Source organism: Vigna unguiculata, chromosome 3, assembly GCF_004118075.2.
Source record: "Vigna unguiculata cultivar IT97K-499-35 chromosome 3, ASM411807v1, whole genome shotgun sequence".
NCBI lineage: Eukaryota > Viridiplantae > Streptophyta > Magnoliopsida > Fabales > Fabaceae > Vigna > Vigna unguiculata.
The window spans coordinates 22,454,965-22,475,194 of record NC_040281.1 but is presented as its reverse complement, the minus strand read 5'-3'; the positions used below and the strand labels follow the sequence as shown (position 1 = coordinate 22,475,194).

Below are 20,230 nucleotides of genomic sequence, written 5' to 3'. Positions count from 1 at the left end.
ATGGAATAAATTATTATTTTTTCTCTTAAATAGAATTATTATAATTCTCAAATTTAAAATTATTATTTTAGGTCTTAAACAATACTATAACTTTCTCAAATTTAAAATTTTATATCAATCTTCAAAAATACAATTATGAATAAATATGAAATTACTTTTTAAATTAATTCAATCCATGACATGCATTCATAAAAAGATATTTTTAAATTTTTTTGATTTTTGAAATAAATAAATAGTTATTTCTTTAATGTTCGTTCTTACACACATTTTAATTATCACTAAAAAAATTATAATGTATTTTCAATATATTTATTATTCAAGAATACCTTATAATTAAAATATAAATTTCATTATTTTATACTATTTTTTCATTCTTAATTTTATTCATTCATAATTTTTAATTATTTAGTCATTTAATAATTTTTTAAAGAATAACTTATATTAAAGTATTAATAATTTTCTATACTATTTTTTTTCCATTTTTGATTTTATCCTTTATGATTTCTAATTACTTCGAAACTTAATAAAACTAAATTTAGATAAATATATTTTATTATTATTTATTAAATAATATTTAAAAATATAATATATATTTATTAAGAATACAAATTGTTTATATTGTCAATATATTTATCATGTTAAAGAATGACTTATATTTAAATTATAAATTTTTTAATCTAATTACTTAGTCCTTTATAAAATTAAATTTAAAAAAATTATTTTTATTTCTTAAGATAATAATATTTAAAAGTAATATATGTTTATTGATAATAAAGTACAAAAATAAATTTGATGAAATAATTTTGTCGTGCAAAATATAAAAATAAATTTTATGAAATAATTTTGTCGTAAAAAAATTATTAATAAAAAATATTTTTATATTTTTTATATTAAATAATAATATAAATATTCTTATCGTTAAATATCCTTCTTCATTTTAGAATATAAAAATTAAATTAGTTTTATCTGATAAAAAGTTACATTAATGATATGTACATAAAATTCCATATAAGGTTTTAAATAATTATATAGATAGCAAAATAAATTAAAATGTTGTATTTAATAATTCATTTCAAAGGTTTAAAATATATATTTGTAACAAAAAAAGTTACACTACTTAATATTATAATCTTTGTTTTACTTAATTGTTCACTTCAAAAGTATAAAACATATATTTGTAATAAAAAAAACCATACTTCTTAATATTATAATATTGAAGTAGAAATGTATTAAACAGTGTAAACAACTAAAATAATAGAATGAAATCGTTTAAAGTGCCAAAAATAGTTGACTTAATTGGATTAAAAGGACTATATTCATTCATGTTTAAAGTTTGAAAACAAAAATATATAAAAGTTTCGGACAGGGACGAATCTCAAATTCGCGTCAAAGTTGGGATTAAAAATGTACTTAACCCTAATTTTAGTAAGACTAAGACAAAAGATAAAAGCTAAAAATCTAATTATCTTAAAATATATCACTAATGTATTTATCTTGTCATTAAAAGAGTCTAAAAACATACATTGATTAAATAAGTCTAAAAATACACACCAGATGAGTATAGACAAAAATTAGACGAGTTTAACAATATATATTGGATAGTTCTCTCCATACACTAACTAGATGGGTATAGTAAAAAATTAGCCAAGTCTAGCAATATACATTGGACGAGTCTATCTATATATTAATTAGACGAGTATAACAAAAAACATTAGATGACCCATTTCGTTCATTAATTAAACGAATATAACAAAAAATATTAAACAGATCTTGCAATACACATTAGACCAACCTGTCTATACACTGATTAGATTAGCACAACAAAATATATATTAGACAAGTCTAGCAATATACATTAGACGAGTATTTCCATATACAAATGGATGAATATAGCAAAAAATATTAGACGAGGCATTATATTCATTGATTAAACAAATATATCAAAAAAACATTAAATGAGCCTATCAATTCACTGCTTAAACAAGACCAACAATACACATTAAATGATTTTGTCCATACAATTAATAGGAAAGTATAGAAAAATATATTATACTATGTGGATCTAACCGGTATAAACAGATACCTGGTCCTAGTCGCCAACCTATAGTCCTATTTTCAATAAATCATTGGTTAACTATATAGGAAGACGATATGTACATAACAGTTAAAGCCACCTACTTTAAGCATATCAAATATGAGTAAGGGTCACCTACTCCAAACTTAGAAAATAATAGCTAAACTCCTAGAATCAAGTCATAAGCCTGATATTTGAGAGGCTCATACAAACCTAAAGGAGGCCTAGCAAGCACAATGCAGGCCCAACCCATAAGCCAAGTAGTTTATGATTAATGGGCTATAAATATAGGTGGACCCAATAATTAAAGGTACACAATTCATTAATACCAAAACTAAGATTTGACTTTTGAGAGTTCTTGCTGACTTGATCGTTGGAGTCCTTTTCTGTAGGTAACCTCCAAAATGTTCAATCTGACAATAGGACATGAAGATATACCTAGCAAAACCGAAGAGTATCCATCCAAGAGATTCGAAGATTAGGTAAAACATGATTTGTGTTCCCTAATACTTTATTATTATTTTCGCAGGAACACAACAAAAAATATTAAATGAGACATTTCATACATTGATTACACGAGTCTAGGAATACTTATTAGAGGGGTTTGTCCAAACATCGATTAGACAAGTTTTCCAACAACATATAATGATAAGATGACCTTATCAATATACATTAGATAAGTTTATTTATACATAAATTAAAAAAGTCTATTACCACAATACAAGTTTGTTCGTTCACAAATTGGACGAGTCTTAATAACACTATTTAAATAACTTTGTTCATACCCTAAACGAGTTTAAATGATTCATTCCATACATTGATTAGATGAGTCTAAGAATAATCATTAGACAAGTTTATCCATACACTACTTAAACGAGTCTATCAACAAACACTAGACCAGTCTGTCCATACATTGATAAGATGAGTTTAGCAAAATACATTAGATAAGTCTTTTCATACATAGATTAGAAAAGTATATTAATACACATTAGAAAAGTTTGTTCACTCAATGATTATACGAATGTGTCCATATACTTATGAGACCAGTCTAGCAATACATATTAGAAGATTTTGTCGATGCATTGGTTAGACGAGTCTAGAAATACACATCAGACAAGACTTTCCATGCACTCATTAGACAAGTCTAAGAATACGCATTAGGTGAGTTCGTTCATACACTAATTAAATAAGTTTTATAGCACACATTAGATGAGTTTGTTTATACACTGATTAAATGAGTCTAGCAATATATATTAGACGCATTTATTTATACACATATTATACGAGTTTATTGATACATATTTGACAACTTTATCCATTCTCTAATTTGACATGTCATGTAATATACATTAGATGAATTTGTCCATACACATTAGATGAGTATAGTAATACACATTAGATGAATGGGTTCATATACTAATTAGACGAGTCTAAGATGAATTTGTCGAAGCATTGATTATATGATTCTAATACACATTAGACCAATATGTCCATACACTGGTTTGTATTTGTAAAGAATATATTCTACGTATTTTTACATAGTTTATCCTTTTTGTTTTAATAGTTGTTAACCTGTCATATTCTTTGTGTTTTTACAAAATCTACTCTTTACATTTTTACATATATATTGACTTCTAAACTTATGAATAATTTTCCCGTTTATTCTATTCAAAATTTAATTATACACTTAAAATATTATTATTATTATTTCTAAATATCTTTTAATATAATATATATTTAAATATTTTTTAATATAATATTTATTTACTAACATAAAAACACACAATAAAAAACATCAATTCATGCATATGCACGGGTTTAAAACTAGTTAGAAACAAAAACAAAAACATCACTCACTAATTATCCTTAACAATGCTTTTAACCACTAAACCTTTGCACTAAAAAAAACATAACTACTAACACATTTGGTCTAATGAAAATATCATAAATACACAACTAAAAAAACTCTAATTTGTAACACCAATTAGTCACACACATCAACGTAACATCAATGAAAATATTTTCTAAGGTTTTGCATAGGAATATAGCTCATCTTCTTTATTTTTAAGTTCAATTTTTGAATGTCTCCCTTCAAAGAAATTCATTCAAGCATTTTTATTTCGTTTACCACAAAAAAATTACTACGACCTTTTGTAATTGTTTTCAAATTCATATGTATAAGGGGATGTAGCTCAAATGGTAGAGCGCTTGCTTCGCATGCGAGAGGCACAGGGTTCGATTCCCTGCATCTCCATTTTTATTTTGGTGATTAGTTTTAAACTAACTACAAATATTACATAACTTTTTTTAATTCAAATGTAGCGTCATTTTGGGATAACTGCCTCTATGTATCTACCATTAAAAAATAGTTTTCTCGTAGTGTGAATGCTTCATTCTGATTTTTTACATTCTTATTATTACAAAATTTTTAATGGTTTTCAAACTAAAGTTAATGAGAATTTGGTTAGTAAAAATGCAACACAACACGATGAAACAGATAGATGGAGGAGTGATGAAGAACCATGATTTGGAGACGAAGGTGCACAATTTATGTGTTTTGGTATGGAAGAAAAGAAATGAAAATTGGTTATGGAAAAAAATTAGATGACAACTTATTTTGACCACTTTTCTTACCAAATTATGTGTCATCACACGTTTCATTTTAATTTGTCACGTGTGGGGAAAAATTCCCAATTTCTTACACAGAAACCTTGTCCTTTTTAGAACCTTTGTTAAAAATTCCCAACCTTTGAATCTTCAATTCCATTGCTTTGCATTCTCGAAGCCTTGCCACGAGGAAGTAACTTTCAATGCTTAGTATTTTGCATAAAGAAACTTATTTCACGTCATGGAAGATTCTAACACACAACCACACATTTACCAAACCAATGCACAACCAACCAATTCATGTTTCGTGATAATTCCTACACATCTAGGATTATATTCTCACGCACCATGGTCAAGCATATTATTAAAATAATAAAACAATTAAATTAACACACTAATGACATACACAACACTCAAACCCAAGTCCTCTCACAATAGTCAAGTACTCTCAACTACTTGAAATAGTACTATTTCTTGTCATAACCTTTCCGCATTAAATGCCATAAAGATTATATTACCCGCATTTAGATTAAATAATTATTTTTTTAATTTTTTAATTTTTTTGGGTCTTACAAAAAGCATGATAAGTTTGTTATTATGATTGCCTCATTTTCCAAATCATATAACACTTGAGGGTCAATAACTTTCTTGCCTATAACATTACAGAACAAACTCAAATATGATATAAAATCTCTAACCGAAGCTGGTAAGATGATGTGAATAGCCACCGACAAAATTTATTATATAAGCACATGCCAATGGTGGGACTTTAAACTAACTAACTTCAAATCTTCCATAAACACGACTCTTAATATTTAAATAGTAACCCTATGGCACCTTCACACTACTTAAACAACGAAAAAGAAACTTTTTTTAACAAAAGGCATGACAAGTTTGTTATTGTGATTGCCTTATTATCTAAATCATATAACACTTGAGGGTCAATGTTTTGCTTATGGCATTGCATAACAAAGTCAATATGTCATAAGATCTCTAACCGAAGCTAGTAAGATGGCGCGAAGAGCCACTGACCAAAGTTATTATATAAGCACATGAAAATCGTGGGACTTTAAACCAATTGACTTCAAATCTTGCATAGACACAAGACTCTTAATATTTGAATAGTAACCTTGTGGAACTTTTACACTACTTAAACACTGAAAACAACTTCTTCTTCTTTTTACAAAAAGCATGACAACTTGGCCGCAAATATGTGCATCTTTCAAATAATTGTCGATGTAACTTAGGACGGATGCCCATGCCAACCAAATTTGGTTGTTTTTTAACTTTATCTTTTCTCTTTCCTTTTATGTTTAGCAAAGTACAAATTACACTATTACAAACATTTTTTTCAACATGCATCACATGTATATAATGTCTTACATCAATTTTGCATCAATGTGAAAGATTATAGAATGTTGATAGTTTTTTCCAAATGTTCTTCTTAGTGTTCTTTGTTTGATGCTTTTCAAACACAGTGTTAATGTTTTTCACCTAGTCATATACTTTTTCACCATTGTGGGGTCTTGACGCAACTTCATCCTCCTACCTTTCATTAAATGCTTTCTTCATTTTGCATAAGGATGGTTACAAGGAAGTAACTTTCAATGCTTAGTATAAACGGATTTTTACCCATGCTTCAATTGAGTATAACTCGTGTTTTCTATACATGTGTGACATGAAAAATGACCTTTTACACTATAACCACTCAAGTTACCATATATTGGGAAATCATTTATTCTTTATTGGAAAAATAGTAATTCCATTCTGGGTATTGTAGGAAGGTTCCACAAAACCTTAGCTAGGAGCCATATGTTTCTTCATCAACATTATTTTCATCAACTTTCTTTTTAAATCATGATAACCTACACGTTGAACACAACTTTAATGTAGCAAACTCAACTATGTATAATACACAATCATAGTGGCCACTTCTATGTTAGTGTCTTATTGTATGATTTTACAAGAATCCTAGAATGACAAGGATTCAAGACCTTGTTTTAGATTCTATAATGATTGTAGCTTGGGTAGACCAAAGATATTTTCTTCAAGACCTTGATTTTATAAGTATGGTTTTAGTCCTCGAACCTTGACCAAAAATTGAAATTCGTCCTTATCTAAAATTTTAATACATTTTGGTCCCTAAACTTTAAAAGTGAATGAATACAATCCTTTTAACCTAATTACGTTAACATTTTTTTTTTGTCGAACATGTTTCATGTTAGTATTGGAGTTCTTTATGCCTATGAGTAATAGGTTAATTGGTTCTCTCAATACTTGTAATTCTTGAAACTCTATTGATTTAGTGGAATCATTCTAAGCTCGATTTGTTCAGAAGAATACTGGATGTAGATTCATCTTGAATCGAACTAGTATAAAAATTATTGTCTTCTTTTGTGTCTTTCATCCTTTCTAATATTCCTAATTGTTTAAATTAATCATTAATGCAACATTGTTAAATTGATTGAAGTGTTCTCAAATATTAACAAATAGTTTAAGAATCTTTTAAAACTTTGAAAATCTTAAAATACCAATTCATCCCCCTCTTGGTTGACATATATTAGACTTATTTGGATTAACAGAATAATATTTCACAATATTGCAACAATTATAGAAATTGAACTTCAGCAATAGAGAAGAAGTTCAATAACAATTACAACATATAATTACAATATTACAACACTTAAAAAATATAACTTCTCTAAAAAATAGAAAACATAACTTCCAATTAACCAACTTCCTATAAGTCAGCATTTAACTCCTCCTAACTGCATCTTAAAACTAAAATAATACTTTAAAAAGTGAAACAAATAAAAAACAGAGAACACACGTGGAGTCATAAAGCAAACTTCTAACACTTTCTCTTCTCTTACCTTTGTTTTCTTTTTTTATATTGTAAATCTTTCCTCTTACATTTGCTTGTCTTTTCTAAACGTTTTCTTTTTCATTAATTTCTTTTTGTCCCATTACCATTAGTCAATGAGTTAGGAAATATAATATTCAAAATAAAGTGTCTTATAGATGTTACTAAAATGAAAGAGTTTATATATCATTTTGTTGTTCATACAAAGAGTGCATCAATTATTAGTAAAGTTGAATTGCAATTCAACAAACATTCAGTAAGCCATAAAATCGTAAGATCTTAAGATTTTACAAGTTAGATGCATAATCGTGATATAGTAATATTGATAGATCGTCGATCAAAATTCTAAAATCGTGTAAATCATTATTTTTTCTACGAACCACTTTTTAACCATCTTAGGTGAATGTGTTCTATTTAAAAAAAACCTAAACCTAATTGAAATGTAATACAATAAAAGATATATAATTAAAGTTCAACCTTTTTTTGTGTGTTTGACCTAATTAAATTTAGTACAATTGAAAATTTACCTCATTAGTATTATAAGTTGCAACATTACTCAATGTTCACTTTCTTTAATAAATATATTATAATATAAAATCAATAATAGGGAAGTTACCTTCTTATCCATGTTTAATTTGTTGACAAGTTTCTTAATGGTTAGTTTTTTAGTAATTTGATATTTTTATTTACTTTTTCTTTTTTTGTAGTCACATGCGACTTCTTTACTGTTATAAACCACTCTTAAACTTTATTGATGTGAATAGATGACAACGCTATCGTGAAGCGATTAAATTAACACTACTTAACTCTAACAACTTCAGTGTTGACAAGTTAGTAGTGAACCAACTAGATAGGGTTAAGCTAACCCTGAGTCATATCCCAACAAATACATAATTGATTTTCAATATTTGAGTCATATAAAAATCTAACCTAATACAATTAAAACTATATGATGATATGCAAAAATATAGAAAAAAATTTGTGAATAAATGAAACAGCAAATTAATAAAAGATTTTGAAACAATTATAGTAAAACAAGTCAATTCCATTGCTTTCATTATAAATTCTTCATCAGTTATCTGCAGATTATTGTTCAGTTAACTGTTATTTTTTACTTCAAATTAATTAAATTAAATTCTTAATTAATTTGTTTGTGTTTTCACTATTAACCAAAGTAATTTCTCAATCAAAAGCAAGAACTTTGTAGATTAATCATAGTAAATTTAAATAAAGTACATTTTCAATTAAATATTACTTTGCCTAATCATATCCATTATTTTAACTCTGAACTTAAGCAAAAGGCTAATTAACCAAAGTACATTCTTGATTAATTCTAGTGAAATTTTTCACCTCTAATCAAAGTACATTCTCAATCATTGCCAAAAACTTATTCAATCATATTCAAGTTTCTAAATTTAATCAAAGCAGATTCTCAATTAAAATTAAAAACCTTAAGCTCATGTGATCAACATGCATATAGATCAAAACATCTCACTAATTAGCTATGATGTAAAAACCATTACTTTTTACGTGATTCATAGATAAAATACATAAATGAACGAAAATCAAAACAATAATCAAAAACAAAAATAAAAACTAGTTAGAAACAAAAACAAAAACATCACTCACTAATTATCCTTAACAATGCTTTTAACTGCTAAACCTTTGCACTAAAAAAAAAACTACTAACACATTTGGTCTAATGAAAATATCATAAATACACAACTAAAAAACTCTAATTTGTTACACCAATTAGTCACACACATCAACGTAACATCAATGAAAATATTTTCTAAGGTTTTGCATAGGAATATAGCTCATCTTCTTTATTTTTAAGTTCAATTTTTGAATGACTCCCTTCAAAGAAATTCATTCAAGCATTTTTATTTCGTTTACCACAAAAAAATTACTACGATCTTTTGTAATTGCTTTCAAATTCATATGTACAAGGGGATGTAGCTCAAATGGTAGAGCGCTTGCTTCGCATGCGAGAGGCACAGGGTTCGATCCCCTGCATCTCCATTTCTATTTTGGTTTTTGTTTGACATATATCTCCCAAGAACATGATTATTCGTGTTTTGCTGAACTCCGAATCACCACAAATGACGAAAAGTCCACATGCAAGGACTTCGATGCTCAAGTTAGTACAAGATTTAGAATGAGTGTATGAGTAAAAATAATTATGAGATTGGGTCTATTGCTTGTGATAACATGTATTTATAGCCTCTTTATGCCTATGAGTAATACGTTAATCAGTTCTCTCACTATTAACGGATTATGTTTGTATCACATATAATATCATATATCTCATAAACTATAGCAACATATGATGGGATCTAGTTTATTAGTGGACATAAGGTGAAAATGGACAAAGACAAGAGTGTAGAAATACATTTTGTGTGGCCCATTTGGAACGTGGGGAGTGTATAAGTAATGTATGGGGTACATTCAGCTCCTGAATTATTTCTTTTCAGAATTTACTGATTTTAGACTTAACTTGTAACTCGAAACATTTTCAATCCCACACTTTTGATGACTCAATTTAACTTCAACTGCATCAACAAACTTTAAAATATCCAAGAATAATTTATGCAACTAAAAATAACTTTTTAAGCCATTTTTATCTCACAAATTCCATAAGCTTAATTATTAAAAATCTCAATTAAATAAATCTTTTAAGGACAAAAAAATTCAATTAAATTCCCAAAATTAAACATTAAATGAGGCAAAAAATATGAACTCATCAGATACGATCCCTGGACCTTGGATTTGGGAAAGGTTATGGCAAGCTTGTTGTAACATAGCCTCTTGGCTAGTGTTGAGTCGCATGTAAGTATCGTACTTACCTTGTCGTCGAATTTTTATAAGTTGATTGTCTGAGACACCCTTTGACTTAAGGCCTATAATTTTGTTCTAATTTCTTCTATGAACATGTGTTGGGTTGCTCATATCCTGAGCTTATCCGTGTTTCCAAATAGATCATTGATGAGAGAAATCAGGAATGGTCTTGGGCGTAGTGCACATATAATGGCATGTATGATTGTTGATGGATGGAGGTTGGGAACCTTGTTGGCCGTATTTGCAAACCGATCCATAAACTATTGGAAGGACTCATCGTCCCTGTGAACGACATATTTAAGACAGATAGTTACAAACATGGCACACAAAATGCTGAATGAATTAATGGATTGAGGTTACACTAGTGCAGAAATTGATTTTTACCTCGCCTTATATGCCTCGGTTGTCCAGGAACCGAAGCATATAATGGCGCGGTGGCATTTTTGCAATTTCAGACAACTTTTATGCCTCGGTTCAGCTTAACCCGAAGCAAAAGAGATGTATATGCTTCGGTTCGCCAAAAACCGGTGCCAAAGGAGGCTCATATGCTTCGGTTACACAGACCCGAAGCCAAAAACCCACTAGTCGTTACCTCTTTGGCCTCGGGTGGGTCTGAATCGGTGCCAAATAGGGCTATATGCCTCGGTTCAATTAATAACCGAGGCCATATGGTTTAATTAGGGCACCAAATTCGCGAGCCCCCTTTCTCTTCTTCTTCCCCGCGCCTCTCTCTGCAACAGTACCCTTTCTCTTCTCCCTCTGGCATGGTTGTTCCAGGCGCAGTGGTGATGGTTGGATGCGCTGCTGCCTGTGCTTCTTCTTCTCCTGTGATGTGGCTGTGCGACGGAGATGGTGGAGCTGCGGTGGCTAGTGCAGGTTCCATGGCTCGTTGACGCTGCTGTTGCAGGTTGTGTGTCGCGGCGCAATGAAGCTTTGCGTGAGCGTTAATGGTGCATATCAGTGTTGGAGCGTTGCGAAGAATGCATCTTGCTCTCGTTGCTGCAATGGAGGCGTTGGTCGCAGTTTCAGATCTGCCAGATCTGCGGAGCGTTGATGATGGTTCGAATCTGGCTCGCGTGCAGGCAGTGGATCTGTGTTGATGGTGAACGTTGCAGGTGCTGCCTTGGTGGTTGCAGGTCCAGACAATGCTGTTGCTATTGCGGAACGCTGGCTGTTGTTGCGGTGCCGGAACTCGCGGTCACGGTGGAAGAAGATGGTGGTGGCTGCTGCTTTTCGCTGGCGAGGTTACAGAACACTATGGCTCTGGTTCATTTAGAACCGAGGCATAAAAGGAATTTTATGGCTTCGGGTAACGACCGAGGCCAAAAGGGGTGTCTTTAGGCCTCGTCCCAATATGCCTCGGTTCCAGACCCGAGGCAAAATGAGAAAAACAACCGGGGCAAAAAGCCCTTACTGCACTAGTGTTATAGTGTGTAGTACCATTACAAGGCATTTTCCTACGTAACATAGGCTTTAACATGCTCTTTAGTGTCTATGGTTCCATCTTACTTGTCAATGTTAACGACAACTCATTTCGAAATGTGGACCCTCTCTATATGTGGGCTAAATGGATGCATCTCCTACATCCTTGCGACCACTTGTTCGAGATTTTCGTCATTTTTATTGAGGATTGTCTTCATGTGAGTGTTGATTGTTTATTGATCGATATTTAGTACAATAGAACTAGATTCCTAGGTTTGATTATGCATCAACATCATACGCTTATGCATTGTGAGGAAGAATTTTTACCTTGTTCGCTTATGCATTGTGAGGAAGAATTTTTACCTTGTTCAATGGTGGATGCCAAAAGTTTTTTACCAAATTTGGCCAAGTTGTCTTCGATGTGGGCTGATCTGATTGCTGATGTATAACAAAGTTTAAATCATCATGAAAAGATAAATTCACCTGCGAAGATTCTTGCACTCAAGTCAGTAAGAGATTTTAGAGTGAGTACATGAGCAAAAGTGATTATAAAATGTTCATACTCCCTGTGATAACTTGTATTTATAGTATTTTTTTGGCTTAAAAACCATTAAGTGAATGAATTCACTTATGATAAAATGGGTTTTTTTTTTATATTATATAATACCAAATATCTACTAAAATAATTTTTTTCCTTATTTCAGGAATATTAATATTTTTTATGGATCTAATACTAGAATCATGGGCTTATTGAACCATTTTTTGACATGCAATAATAATATAATATAGTCAGGGTAGGTAGATGTGGTAAATACATTTAAATGTTGAGCACAATCGTTCATTTCAATTTGATCAGCTGTAATTTTATACTTTTCGAGGGTGTCACTGAAAAACTCTGCTCAGCAACACTTTTTTTGGTGTTTTCCTATGTGATCATGCTCTCTACTAGAATACTAATTTTTCATATATTTTCGAATTTTTTTAATAGAGAACTGGCATTAAAGAAAACAAAAAAAGAAGGAAAATGATATCAAAATATTAAGGAATATTTATTTTTTGTATAGATTTTTATTTTTATAATTCTTCTAGTAGATTAGTTTCAGATTCCGTTATGGGACTGGGATCTTCAGGTTTGTATTTATTCTAGAATGCAAAAGACCAAGTGAGTCCGTGTATTATTACATAAAAACATTATTTTATAAGAAAAAGAAAAACTAAATTTCATAACGAAAAAACAGTTGTATATACTAATATTTAAACAAAAGTAACCGATGAATATTAGTATACTACACAATACCACCTTTTAAAAATTGAAAATAGATTATCAACCTTTATTTAAAAATATTTGACAAGGTTTCACTTAGACTTATTACATTATTCAATGGCAATACTATCTTGAAGGACTTATCAATAAGTACTCGATTATATTGCATTTTAAAAAGTAAATATATTGTCTTAAGTCGAAAAACCCCATTCTAAGTAAGCTATCATTAAGATTGATGAGAGATTCAACCGTGCGTAAAAGTGAGCTTTAAGCCTAACTCAATCCCACAAAATCGGCTTGTAAGATGAGGTTTGCACCTCATTTATATATTGTGAATTGACCTTATCTCTAGTAGATGTGAGAATTCCAACATACCCTCTCACGTCGAGGTATATTCATCTCGTGCGTGAGACAAAAAGTTAGTGGTCCGATATCGGGTGGAACAGAATGTCCAAGAAAGCTCGCTAAGATAGACTCTAACTTGACACTGATACCATGTTAGAAGTAAGTTTTAAGCCTAATTTAACCCCACAAAACTTGTAAGGTAAGGTTTGTATCTTACTTATACATTGTTAATTGACCTTATCTCTAGTCAATGTGAGACTTCCGACAAACGGCGAGTATAATGTCATAAATTCAAACCTCATTGGCATTTAATGTCATAAAAAAACACTTGAGTTTGTGGCCAAGGTTGTCTGGTAATTTCATTTTGTTTAGTTTTTGTGTATACTGATTCGGACCCGTGACAGGGAACATGTGAGGAACGAAGTAAACGCAGTTGTCAAATTTGAACAGCAATCCACGATTAATAAATTATGTTATAATCGAGTACACTCCAAACAATAAATTCTAGGAAAGTATATCACACAATTTATAATGGTATGAATGTACGCAAAACTTTTTATATAATAATACTATAATTTATGAACACGACTGTTTTCGTGCCCCATTTGTAAACAGTTCTCATATATTACTAAACTTCAATTATTCAAAAAGCTAACCAGCTTTTTATTTGTATAGTGCTAAACATCTCATAACTCATTGAATTATTTAGACCCAACGTTAATATATTTAATCATGATATATATATTGCACTCTATCTTTGTTGAATTTGTTGCGTTACTTTATAAAGTAGTTGAATTATTTAGATTTCAAGTTGATATTATATCTTATCAAAATTTATTTATTTTTTATGATGAAATTAAGGTCTATTTATTCATCATATCTCTTGACGGTTAATTGACTTCTTCATTTCATGGTCAGAACGTATTTTGATTTGTATAGAGAGAAAATGAAATGGTAACAATGGAATGCAGTTATCTACCGATAAACTTTCACCAAAAACAAGGTTTATCCTTATGCATATGAAATATTTGAGCGAATGTGCACCCGTGACATGGGGGCAGAGGCAGTGCGGAAGGAAAAAGAACAATAATGTAGTAACATTGATTTTCCCCATAAAACAAGCTCTTCAGTCTCAAGCACAGGTCACATAGAGCACCATAACGAATCCATCCAAGATCTCCCCAACTCATGTTACCAAAATAATTATTTTTATAATAATAATAATGATAAGAATAAAAGTTCACAAGCACCACCTCCTCCTCCATGTGAACCCACCACAAGGGACAACCTTTTCTTTCCTGAGTTTCTCTCTCCCATATAAGCTGACACACAAGTGAACAAGTAAGTACAAGGCTGTTCTTATCTTTCTCTGAGCTTTGGGACCTCAAAACAGCGTATGGGTTCTAAAGTCAATATCTTGGTTTCGCTGGTTTTGCTTCTGGTTGTGTTCTTGCACCAAGCAAGAGCAGCAAAGTCTGGTAACTATAATGTGAGTCGGTTGAAGGGAAGAAAGGAAATAACTAATAGATGTAATTTGTTCATTGGAAGTTGGGTGATTGACCCTTCACATCCTCTCTATGACTCTTCAAGCTGCCCCTTTATAGATGCTGAGTTTGATTGCCAAAAGTATGGCAGACCCGACAAACAGTATCTCAAATACTCTTGGAAGCCTGATTCTTGTGCCTTACCCAGGTACTCTTCTTCTGTTTTTCTCATTACAAAGGATATGAAAAGTTTGTTTTGGAATATGTTTGAAGTCGTACGTTAACGTTTTCGTTCGTTGGTGTAATTGCGACTTTTGTATTAGGTTCGATGGAGTGGATTTCTTGAACAGGTGGAGGGGTAAGAGGATAATGTTTGTGGGTGACTCACTGAGTCTCAACATGTGGGAATCGTTGTCCTGCATGCTTCACGCGTCGGTGCCCAATGCCACCACCACTTTTGTCAGGAGAGAAGCCTTGTCCACTGTGACCTTCCAGGTTTAATATCTTTTCTTCTTCTTTCTTCTCTTTGTCTCTTTTCGCAAATAATACTAAAACCAACATTTTCATCTCTTTCTCTCTTTCTCCATCTTATTCTCCTCCCTGTTTACAACACCCGTTTCACAAAATTCATTTCTCTGTTTTTTGAAAGATTAAGCCATAAAACACGTCCAAAACTGAGTTTTCTTCTGTTCTCCATTTAAGTTTTTTCAGAAAAAGACTTGACAGGCTGTGTGAGACGCTTTTGTCAACTTGTGTTGGAGTACAACTTGGAGGCTCTATTGCAATTATTTGTTTTCATTATTCTACACTTTAACTTTAATCAACATCATTCGCATAACATTAACATCTCACTTATTATGTCATAATAAATATGACTCATTCATGGCATAACATGTCCAACACCCCAATGCATGATGTTTGCAAACATTCCATATAGATTGGTAGCAACGTAGAAGAAATAAAACAAAAATTTAGTTGCAATTTCACACTTTTTATTTCCTACTTTAACCCACATAACAACCTTGACCCTAGTAGTTCCGAGATTCCTTAGAAAGGGAAAAGCTATAAAATTTGATAAGCAAAGTTTTCCTATGTTTACAGTTAAATGTCCCAATATTATTATTAGGATCTGTATTTTTTTAGATAAAGGTTCAGTGAATTCATGAACTATGCCGGCTAAATTTAGTTAAGTTCCCCGATTATGTCTCTCTATAATATACAAATTCAATTACTTTTGAAGGAGTTGATATTGTTTATATTAGTTATACCATTTTCTGTGCCAATTAAAAAACAGGTAGCCACTGCAAAGCACAAATATATCTATTTCTTTTCAAGAAAACTTGTTATTCTGTTCTTAAACGAACTTTGCTGTTAACTAAGCCTAAAATGTATTTTTATTGTATATAAGAAAAAAAAATTACATAATAGGCAGAAGAAATGAATATAAAAAACCTTCAAAATATGGACCAGGAAAGTATTATAACAGTTTTGTCTTATATTTCATCATCAATTACTGTACTGATGTAAGGATTTAATATCTTTTTGAGCACTTAATAAAATAATTTTATTCTTTGAAGTACTTAGATGAGTATTTTAGTATCATTATTTTAGCATATAATAAAGTTATGTAGACAAGTTACTATTTTCCACGTGAATCTTTATGCATCTAAATCTAAATGTGTGTGTACAATGATTGAATTTGAAATTTGATGAAAAGCACTAAAATGGGAGTGTGGTAACTAGAGTGGTTGGTGGGTTTGTGCAGGAGTACGAAGTAACCATAGAACTATACCGCACACCATATTTGGTGGACATAGTTCGAGAAGAAGTTGGACGCGTGCTCACACTAGACTCCATACAAGCGGGTAATGCTTGGACTGGCATGGACATGTTAATCTTCAACTCCTGGCATTGGTGGACCCACACAGGAAATTCTCAAGGGTATTATTATTCTGCTCCCAATCATTTTAAAATTAATTCATTTTAACACTACATCAAAGTTTAATGAATTTTGTTAAAATAAATTTTCAGATGGGATTACATTAGAGACGGTCCGAATCTACTAAAGGACATGGATCGTTTGGAGGCCTTTTATAAAGGAATGAGCACATGGGCTGAATGGGTTGATGAAAACATAGACCCTACAAGAACCAAAGTGTTCTTTCAAGGCATTTCTCCTACCCATTATCAGTAAGTAATTAACTCTTATTTTGACTTTGAAAGACCCTTTGTGAATCATAATGAACTGAAATGTTGTTTTGAATCAGAGGTGAAGAGTGGAATGAACCAAGGAAGAGCTGCAGTGGAGAACTTGAACCACTGGGTGGGTCAACATATCCTGCTGGTCTACCTCCTGCAGCAAACATAGTGAACAGAGTTTTGAAGAAGATGAAGAGTAAAGCTTTTCTACTTGACATAACACTTCTCTCACAACTAAGAAAAGATGCACATCCCTCTGCATATAGCGGGGACCATGCAGGCAATGATTGCAGTCACTGGTGCCTACCAGGGTTACCTGATACTTGGAACGAACTCCTAAATGCAGCTCTAATCACCTGAACTTACACTATAAACACTTATAATAATACTATTCTACTCAAGGGTTTTAATTCAATTGTGACGTAGGACTCGTCAAAAATAGTTGTGACAGAGTTGCAATATGCAAACCAAGTTAGTCAGGAAGATCAATTTGTTACACGTTCACAAAATAGACATTACAAGGGGTTACTCAATGTTTGTTGTATTGCAATTCAACTTTACTAATAATTAATTCATGTACTCTTTGTATTCAACAGCAAAATGATATATAGACTCCTTCGTTTCAGCAACATATCTATGAGGCATTTTATTTTTAATATTATATTTGCTAACTCATTGACTAATGGTAATGGGTACAGAGAGAAAATGATGAAAGAGAAAACGTTTAGAAAAGACAACATACAAGAGAAAACGTTTAGAAGAAAGATTTACAACATACGAAAAGAAAATGTTAGGACTTTGTTTTAGGAATTTGACGAAGGCGTGATCACCTCCTTAGAAGCTCTCTCAAGAAGGATCACTAGAAGCATGTCTAGAAGGGAGTCTTCTATTCCATCACCTTTATCTTTGTTTTGCATTACTTTAGTTTGAATTCCCTAAGTTGGTTTCTAGTTGACTTATTTTGGTTGACTTGTTGACTTTGATCCAAAGTTGACCTTTGACCAAGATTAGATTAACTTAAACCAACATGCTAATCCTTTTTTGTCTTGTTTTGTAGGTAATTAAGAGAAAGTAGAGCATGACTAGGTGGCACTTGGTGATTGGAGCACTTGGATGAAGTGGAAGAGAGAGGAAAGCAAAAAGCATAAAGCAAAAGCAAAAGTAGACATGTACCTTGTCTCCTTTTGCCTTTGTGGTTTATGCTTTAGAAGGTCACTTAGTTTCCTTCCTCTTTTGGCCTAGAATCAGCATGGGAATGCCTCCACCAATCATCTCCCTTCACTTGGCCAAGACTCACTCTCACATTAGGTTTAGGGTTTGCTAGTTAATCCTTTTTCATGTTTTTGTATTTGCTAAAGGACCCCTATGAACTCCTATTTAAAGGGTGTTCCTTGTCTTGTAAAAGGGTTGATCATTTTGTTATAAACTTTGTGCATTCAACCACCAATTTTCGTGAGCTCTCCTTCCTAGAAGTGAACTCACCTTTGCCTTATCTTGCTTGCAAGTGGCGGCACCATCACTCATCTCTAGGGCTTAGTTGGCTTAGATCCCCCCTATGAGTGGCGTGCTTCTTCCATTCTTCATCTTCTATGCTTTCCATTTTTATTGTTTCTTCTTTCATTTTGCTCTTTAGTGTTGTTATTGTCGTGTGTGTTTAAGCTTGAATCCAACTCTCTTCTTCCTTTCATGAGCTTGAGAAATGAACCTTCACATCTAGATAGCATGTTATCTTAATGTCCAGTGGGAATTTTCAAAACGTTTTCTTAAACAACTTCACCATATTCATAACTCTAAAAGGAAATAAGATAATCCTTCATTAGAATTCAAGTGTGTTCTCTGTTTTTTATTTAGTTGTTTCAATTTTCAAAGTATTATTTTAATTTTAAGAAGCAGTTAGGAGGATTTATATGCTGACTCATAGAAAGTTGATTAACGTAAAACAAGTCAAACATTATGAGAAAATGCATTTGAGGCTTGCATCCGTCTCATACTTTAGAAGGAGTTTTATTCTTTAATGTCTCTGTAGGATGTGTATTTTGTAAGAACGCAATTGTATTTGCAGCTTTTACCTAAATCTTCTTTGGCAAATTCTTTTCATGTAACATACATTTAGCCATCTTCACAAAAAAAAAATTGTTTCTTCTTGTAAGGCCCAATTATTTCTGCCCATTTTAATTTAGAGGTTGTCCAATCTTTTGGGCCTAAATGGGGTTGGCCCAATTCAATATCTGACCTAAGGTACCCCAAAACCCTAACTAGTAACCATTCTTCGTAAAACAGATCCCTCACATCTCTTAGAGCAGCTGCCGTCATCCTCTGCTAGGGTTTAGAGTCGTCATAACTTAGTAAGCTCAGCCTCATTCTTTCGTTCTGCGTAAGTCCCTCCTAACTCAGGCTCTATGTTCTTTTGTTCTTCCGTATGTTCTCAGTTAGAGCTTCCTAATGAGCTCGTTTTCGGAACCTGTTCCACTGTTTTTTAGCTCGCGAAGCTGTCTCGTGAGCTATTGTTTCTCACTGTTCGAGTGTCAAAGCCTTAGCTAAATCCAGGTATGGGAAGTTAGGGTTTGAGTTTAAGTTGTTTGTTTTCTGTCGTTCTTGAGCTTGCAAAATATTTGTATGGATTAATCATTGTTCTTGATGCGTGGAATGCTTTGTGTGATTTGTTGGGTTGAATGATGCATCTGCTGCAGGTGAGACCAGGGCGAGAACTGGTAATCTCGCCTAGGCGATTCTGGCGGAGGCTCGCCCAAACCATTTTCGCGAAAGGTCGCCCAGGCGACCTGCTCATTATTTTGAGCGAGCGAACCACTCGCCCAGGCGAGAGGGGTCTCGCCTAAGCGAGATCCCGCGGTGGTTCCTGTTTCCTGTTTCGAGCCCTCGCCTAGGCGGAAGGGGGCTTGCCTAAGCGAGATTGTCTCGCCTAAGCGAGGCCCTTCAGCCTGAGCGAAGGGCTGGGCGAGACAGTATATGGTTTGGTTGCTTGGTTGCCCTTGGATGAGTGGTAATTGCTTGGGTATGCTTGTTATGTTGATATATATATATATATATATATATATATATATATATATATATATATATATATATATATATATATATATATATGATGGATTGCCATGTATGTGTGACATAATTCT

At 32.0% G+C, this 20,230-nt stretch overlaps 1 protein-coding gene and 2 non-coding genes across 3 annotated transcripts; all 3 read left to right on the top strand.

The window, feature by feature from the left end:
* The first annotated feature begins 4,255 nt into the window (after window positions 1-4,255).
* TRNAA-CGC lies at window positions 4,256-4,328 on the top strand. The gene has a single exon. It is a non-coding gene; the product is annotated as a tRNA-Ala (tRNA).
* A 5,165-nt stretch (window positions 4,329-9,493) lies between these two features.
* On the top strand, window positions 9,494-9,566 carry TRNAA-CGC. The gene has a single exon. It is a non-coding gene; the product is annotated as a tRNA-Ala (tRNA).
* A 5,024-nt stretch (window positions 9,567-14,590) lies between these two features.
* LOC114179909 (protein trichome birefringence-like 38) lies at window positions 14,591-17,729 on the top strand. Its single transcript, XM_028066410.1, has 5 exons — window positions 14,591-15,105; window positions 15,221-15,392; window positions 16,663-16,838; window positions 16,929-17,087; window positions 17,165-17,729. Exons 1-5 carry the CDS (start codon window positions 14,810-14,812, stop codon window positions 17,454-17,456), a joined length of 1,095 nt encoding a protein of 364 aa, XP_027922211.1. The 5' UTR covers window positions 14,591-14,809; the 3' UTR covers window positions 17,457-17,729.
* Window positions 17,730-20,230: the final 2,501 nt, after the last annotated feature.